This window comes from Sardina pilchardus, chromosome 5 (genome assembly GCF_963854185.1).
Source record: "Sardina pilchardus chromosome 5, fSarPil1.1, whole genome shotgun sequence".
Lineage (NCBI taxonomy): Eukaryota > Metazoa > Chordata > Actinopteri > Clupeiformes > Clupeidae > Sardina > Sardina pilchardus.
In genome coordinates this window covers 3793068-3800567 of record NC_084998.1, presented here as the reverse complement: position 1 = coordinate 3800567, position 7500 = coordinate 3793068, and the positions used below count along the sequence as shown (strand labels likewise).

At 45.3% G+C, this 7500-nt stretch overlaps 1 protein-coding gene across 1 annotated transcript in view; it reads right to left on the bottom strand.

The window, feature by feature from the left end:
* si:dkeyp-23e4.3 (rho GTPase-activating protein 7) overlaps positions 1–7500 on the bottom strand; it is a 96441-nt gene that overhangs the window by 4969 nt on the left and 83972 nt on the right. Inside the window, exons 10-11 of the mRNA XM_062535982.1 lie at positions 7312–7414; positions 5726–5986 (exon numbers count right to left, since the gene is read on the bottom strand). Coding sequence (XP_062391966.1) covers positions 5726–5986; positions 7312–7414 — 364 coding nt within the window. The remainder of the gene's footprint in view (positions 1–5725; positions 5987–7311; positions 7415–7500) is intronic.

The window sequence follows — 7500 nt, the reverse complement described above, 5'->3', positions numbered from 1 at the left end:
CACACACACACACACACACACACACACACACACACACGCACACGCACACAGACGCGCACACACACACACACACACACACACACACACACACACACACACACACACACACGCACACACACACACACAGACGCACACATGCACACGCACACACACACACACACCCCACAAACACCACACACACACACACACACACACACACACACACACACACACACAGACACACACACACACACACACACACACACACACACACACACACACACACACACACACACACACACACACACACACAGACAGCCATGGTTAGTTTACTTCCATTAGTACATAGAGATTATATGAGACCAAAATGAATCTTACTCATCCTACAAGCCTGATGAGTAAATGTGTTGTTTGCAGCCAGCATCTAAACTGACTGTAGGAGATGTGTGTGTGTGTGTGTGTGTGTGTGTACACACACACACACACTCACACACACACACACACACGCACACACACTCACTCAGGCTGTGGCTGTGAGCTGTAAACAGGTGAGTGTTTGGAGGGAGCTGGGTGAAGCACAGGATAATCACTCTAATGGTCCAGAATGGTGCAGAGTCCAGAACATGTCCTGCCCGGGACAGGACGGACTCTGGCTTTGATGCCTGTTTTTTATCCGTGTGGTTCTGTTTGATGGCTCCTGGCATAAGGCTGTTTTTGGTCTCTCTCATGTTTGTAATATGCTGTTTTTGGTCTCTCTCATGTTTATAATATGCTGTTTGTCTCATCTCTCTCATGTTTATAATATGCTGTTTTTGGTCTCTCTCATGTTTATAATATGCTGTTTGTGATTTTGAGATGCTCCATTAATTGGTTACATCTTCAATTATGTTGAAACAAACGGCAAATGTGTTTGAACTCCCTTTGAAATCTCTTTCAGACAACGAGCATCAAATAACCTCACGCTGGCTATATGCTGAGGCTCTCACACACACACACACAGAGACACACACACATACACGCGCGCGTACGTGCCCGCGTGTGCACACACACACACACACACACACACACACACACGCACGACTAATCCGACGCTGCCTGTCCTATTTGTAAAAGGAAACGTGTAGACCCCATCAGTCTGAGATTGCACTTGATCCAGTTGAACGTGTTGTGTGAACCAGCAACACCCCCTCCACCCCGCACATGCTCACTAGAGCCAGACAGTGAAGCTCAGCTATTTACACTTCTAACAGGAACTCCACTCCACCGAGGTCTCAAAGCAGCCTTGTTTCAGAATAAAGGCATCAAATTAACGAGGATGGAAATGCTGAGACAAGAATAAAATAGAACAAAACAATTAAAACTGAAAACCCACCCAACACTGAACTCTGGCAGTAACAAGCAGACGCAAGTGTACCAGTGCAGCACTACAGAGGGAGGTGTATGTGTGTGTGTGTGTGTGTCTGTGTCTGTGTCTGTGTCTGTGTCTGTGTGTGTGTGTGTGTGTGTGTGTGTGTGTGTGTGTGTGTGTGTGTGTGTGTGTGTGTGTGTCTGTGTGTGCGTGTGTGTGTGTCTGTGTGTGCGCGTGTGTGTGTGTCTGTGCGTGTGTAGGAGGGAGATAAACAAAGATGCTGTGTTTGTGTGTGTGTGTGTGTGTGTGTAGGGGGGAGATAAATGAAGATGCAGTGTGTGTGCTTTGTGGGAGGATGGTCAGATCTGGTACAATCTCAGCAACTGTGAGCTCATAAGCGCTGATGCGTTCCTAATGTGTGTGTTCCCGTATCAGCCGTATCAGCTGTATCAAGCCTCCCATGGGGCGGAAGTGTTGTGATCACTCGAACGCCCCATAGTCACATTACTGAAGTGTTGTGATCACTCGAACGCCCCATAGTCACATTACTGAAGTGTTGATGCGCGGTGTGGTTTCTCTAAAGCTCCATAGTGATATTGCTGAGATTACCCTGGTAAAGGCTCTCACTGGGAACATTCTTTTGTCATCGTACACATTTCTTCGAGGAAACAGTAGGCCTACAGCTCTTGGACAGGAACTTAAACCTTCCCGAAAGGTCTGCTGTTACATAATAGAATAGTCCAAGCAAACAATACGAGTAAAAGTTGCAGTCGAACCGTGTTATCGCTGGCTAGTACTGTGTGTTATTATACTTGTACCAACTCCTGCACTTTTATTGAGAGTAATATGAAAGGCTGGGAACTCACTCTGACCGTACGTACGTTCTTGTAGGCCTGATTACCGGTGGTGTAGTAGTAGTCTAGTTAGCTGTAGTCTAGTGAGCTGTAGTGGGTATACTGTGGTGTAGTCTAGCTAGCTGTAGTGGGTATACTGTGCTGTAGTCTAGCTAGCTGTAGTCTAGTTAGCTGTAGTGGGTATACTGTGCTGTAGTCTAGCTATAGTCTAGTTAGCTGTAGTGGGTATACTGTGCTGTAGTCTAGCTAGCTGTAGTCAAGCTAGCTGTAGTGGGTATACTGTGCTGTAGTCTAGCTAGCTGTAGTCTAGTTAGCTGTAGTGGGTATACTGTGCTGTAGTCTAGCTATAGTCTAGTTAGCTGTAGTGGGTATACTGTGCTGTAGTCTAGCTAGCTGTAGTCAAGCTAGCTGTAGTGGGTATACTGTGCTGTAGTCTAGCTAGCTGTAGTCTAGTTAGCTGTAGTGGGTATACTGTGCTGTAGTCTAGCTATAGTCTAGTTAGCTGTAGTGCAGGGGCGGTTCTAGGGGCGGGGCCACAGGGGCCCTGGCCCCTACTGAAATCTGATTGGCCCCCGAAGTGCCCCTGTTCCATTAATCGCCGATGAAAGAGCAACCGGAGTCTTTTTAACGCACACATTAAAAACGCACACATTTTTTCTTTGTTACATTGCTCCGCTATTATTAGTCACAGCGAGATGAGACTTATATTGCAGGAAAGAGCAGAACCGGGGCTTTCCAACGATACTAGACACTTGTCTGTACGATCAAGTATGAAAATAAAATAAAATCATGAAGTTAAATCAAAGTATATCATATTTACAGTCTATATTGCTCTGCGTTCACCGAATCACCGGCGCATCCAGAACTCTCGCTTGAATTACTCGCGGACCACGCATCGCACAGACATGACACGCATATCAAATGAAAGAGGAGAAGCAGAGCTTTGCATTGATACCAAATACATCGATAATTTCGTATTATAAAATCAGACGAAGTTACAAACAAATAATGTCATATAGCTAAATGGCTACCTTTACTCTCGTTTGATTTCCTCGTGAAACCGCTATCAAAAAGATATGGCACGCATGTCAGATGAAAGAGGAGAGCTAGAGCTATCCACAGATACCAAATACAACCTTCTAGGCCATAAAACAGACGAAGTGACAGCAAAATAATAACTTCATTTAGCTCCACTTACCTCGTGTTTTTGTGTGGCATAATAGCCTATGTTCATAATCCAATGTTATCATGTGTTTCTCTTTGACAAGTCACGTTCATAACACGGTTTTGAGATCCTAGCAAACTCCTGTATGGTATCCAATTCAAGACTCATATTGCATCCAAATTTGTTTGTCAAATAAACACTTTTTGCCTTTACTGTGTTCATTGCAATGCAGTAAAACAAATATTATAGAGAATCATCATCTGTGCACGTCATGTGTGCTATCGCAAACAAGTCATGTCAGATCAGCTAGTGTCACAAATATGGAGAGATCAGCTAGTGTCACAAATATGGAGAGAAAGTCATTTTTTCATCACTAAATAAAAATTGCCATTTATTTCTGGAAGGCACACACCACATATTTCTGTAAATTGCTCAGCCCCAAAGTATACCTCCATCATGGTTCTTATATTGCCATTTTCAGGACAGTCAGACCTACACAACCATGCAAGTCATGTTGAGCTGTCAGCTTGCTGTGGTGAGATAGCCTACACGTCAAAATGTAAGAATTTGTATAGTACGCTTTTCAAATTTGTATTATTTAAAAATCTAAATCAAATCAATGCAAGTATTTATACATGATATTGTGGCAGATCTGGACTGTGCTGAAAAAAGCAATATGTAGCATGTGTGAATGGCACTTACAATGACCAGAATAAATGCTTCTAACTAGAGGTAGTGAAAATGCCCTTAAAACAGCTTAGGGCTCATATTAAATGAGTGGCTGCTCTGCTCAGTTGCAGCAAATAAATAAGTAGCCTATAAGGGTAAGAGTAGCCTATGTGTATCAGATCAAGAGAGTGCTGGATAGGATAGAAAAAAGTGACCACACTCCTTGAGTTTGTTGCTTTTCTGGAGTCTTTCAAAGAGATGTTCCATGAGCTTTTCAGGCTTGCTGTAATGTGTGTGTGTGTGGGGGGGTGTCTATTGTTGTATGCAGTGTACCCTTTATGCATAGTAGCCTATAGATAAGAGTATAAGGGTAAGAGTATGTGTATCAGATCAAGAGAGTGCTGGATAGGATAGAAAAAAGTGACCACGCTCCTTGAGTTTGTTGCTTTTCTGGAGTCTTTCAAAGAGATGTTCCATGAGCTTTTCAGGCTTGGCAGTATTGCTGTAGTAATGTGTGTGTGTGTGTGTGTGTGTGTGTGTGTGTGTGTGTGTGTGTGTGTGTGTGTGTGTGTGGTCTATGCATTGTTGTATGCAGTGTACCCTTTATGCATAGTATAAATAAGAGTATAAGGGTAAGAGTATGTGCGTGTGGTGTGTTGCATTCAATGAGTTCTATGCATTGTGTCCTTTACGCACAGTATAAATAAATGAGAAAACTTGAACTGAATAAATTATTTTCTGTGCTTGGATGTACCCTGTACTCGGCCCCTGAATGTAACATCTGGCCCCTTAATGGCCCCTGTTACAGAAAAATCCTAGAACCGCCACTGCTGTAGTGGGTATACTGTGCTGTAGTCTAGCTAGCTGTAGTCTAGCTAGCTGTAGTGGGTATACTGTGCTGTAGTCTAGCTAGCTGTAGTCTAGTTAGCTGTAGTGGGTATACTGTGCTGTAGTCTAGCTATAGTCTAGTTAGCTGTAGTGGGTATACTGTGCTGTAGTCTAGCTAGCTGTAGTGGGTATACTGTGCTGTAGTCTAGCTAGCTGTAGTGGGTATACTGTGCTTTAGTCTCGCTACAGTAGCTGTAGTGGGTATACTGTGGTGTAGTCTAGTGAGCTGTGGTGGGTATACTGTGGTGTAGTCTAGTGAGCTGTAGTGGGTATACTGTGGTGTAGTCTAGTGAGCTGTAGTGGGTATACTGTGGTGTAGTCTAGTGAGCTGTAGTGGGTATACTGTGGTGTAGTCTAGTGAGCTGTAGTGGGTATACTGTGGTGTAGTCTAGTGAGCTGTAGTGGGTATACTGTGCTGTAGTCTAGTGAGCTGTAGTGGGTATACTGTGGTGTAGTCTAGTGAGCTGTAGTGGGTATACTGTGCTGTAGTCTAGTGAGCTGTAGTGGGTATACTGTGCTGTAGTCTAGTGAGCTGTAGTGGGTATACTGTGGTGTAGTCTAGTGAGCTGTGGTGGGTATACTGTGCTGTAGTCTAGTGAGCTGTAGTGGGTATACTGTGCTGTAGTCTAGTGAGCTGTAGTGGGTATACTGTGGTGTAGTCTAGTGAGCTGTGGTGGGTATACTGTGGTGTAGTCTAGTGAGCTGTAGTGGGTATACTGTGGTGTAGTCTAGTGAGCTGTAGTGGGTATACTGTGGTGTAGTCTAGTGAGCTGTAGTGGGTATACTGTGGTGTAGTGTCCTATCTGACGGTACAGTACGCACCTTCTTGTAGGCCAGGTCGACGTGCGGGTGGACGCTGGGGCAGCTGGTCCAGTCTTTGCTCTTCTCCTTGGTCTCCGAGATGAGCCGTTGGGCAGACCTGCGCAGACGGGCACACGCCTCCCCCTCGGCCTGCTCCTGCTCCTGGGTCTGGGTCTGGGTTTGGGTCTGGTTCTGGTTCTGGGTCTGGGTCTGGGTCTGGGTCTGGGCCTGGGTCTGGGTCTGCTCAAGGCTGGTCTCTACCAGGAGGTTCTGCTCGGGCAGCTGTAGGGGGACAGGAGGGCCGTTAGTGACTTAGTGAGCATCATCCCAGCAGGCTAGCTCCTGCTCTAGCGCCATCTAGTGTAGCCATCTAGTGTAGCCATCTAGTGAAGCCATCTAGTGTAGCCATCTAGTGAAGCCTGAGAGTGCAGTGCTTCACTCTGAGGCCCAGTCTGTGTGTTCCTCTTCCCAAAGGGAGGTCCATTCCAACAGTACTGATGTGGAGGGAGCATCGGCCGTCAGGCTCTAACTGGATGAGGGGGTCTTAAAGGGATATTCCGCCATTTTTGGAAATACGCTCATTTTCCACCTCCCCTCGAGCAAAACAATCGATATTTACCTTGTTCCCTTTCATCCAGCCATTCTGTGAGTCTGGCGATACAACTTTTAGCTTCAGCCTAGCATAGATCACTGAATCGGATTAGACCATTAGCTTCTCGCCTGCTAGCTTCATGTTTAAAAGTGACTAAGATTTCTGATAATTTTCCCATTTAAAACGTGTCTCCTCTCAAGTTAGAAAGTGCAATAAGACCAACTGAAAATGAAACCTGCCATTTTTCTAGGCTGATTTGACATGGAACTACACTCTCATCTGGCGTAATAATCAAGGCAACTTGCAAATGTACCATAGGCGCAGTGATATCGTACACAGCATCTGAAAATAGTCCCCATAGACATCAAGCAGTAGTAGTGCCAGTAGCTGCACGTTGCCTTGATTATTACGCCAGATGAGAATGTAGTTCCATGTCAAATCAGCCTAGAAAAACGGCAGGGTTCATTTTCAGTTGGTCTTATTGCACTTTCTAACTTGAGAGGACACACGTTTTAAATGGGAAAATGACCAGAAATATTAGTCACTTTTAAACATGAAGCTAGCAGGCGAGAAGCTAATGGTCTAATCCGATTCAATGATCTATGCTAGGCTGAAGCTAAAAGTTGTATCGCCAGACTCACAGAATGGCTGGATGAACGGGAACAAGGTAAATATCGATTGTTTTGCTCGAGGGAAGGTGGAAAATGAGAGTATTTCCACAAATGGCGGAATATCCCTTTAATGAGCATCTGCTGCAGGTCATTTGGATGCAGTAGCTCGAGGCAGCGGCAGTTGGACCCTTACGCCTGGCACCTTGGCACAGGGGCAGTGCCACACGAGTGTGTGTGTGTGTGTGTGTGTGTGTGTGTGTGTGTGTATGTGTCCTGGTACTGGTAAGCATATTTTAGTGTTTCAACATGTGCATTTCTGTGTGTATATGTGTGTGTTTGTCTTCCTGGAACAGTGTGTGTGTGTGTGTGTGTGTGTGTGTGTGTGTGTGTGAGTGTGTGTTTACCTGGAAGAGGCGTGGGACCTCCATCAGCATATGTGCTAGTCCTTGTGTGGCCGCCAGGCTTTCACTCAGGTCTCTCTGGTCAGGCTTCACCAGGCTGTGTTTCCTGTGACACACAACACACACACACACATACACACACACACACACACACACACACACACACACAGAGTTATTATATGAATCCTATAG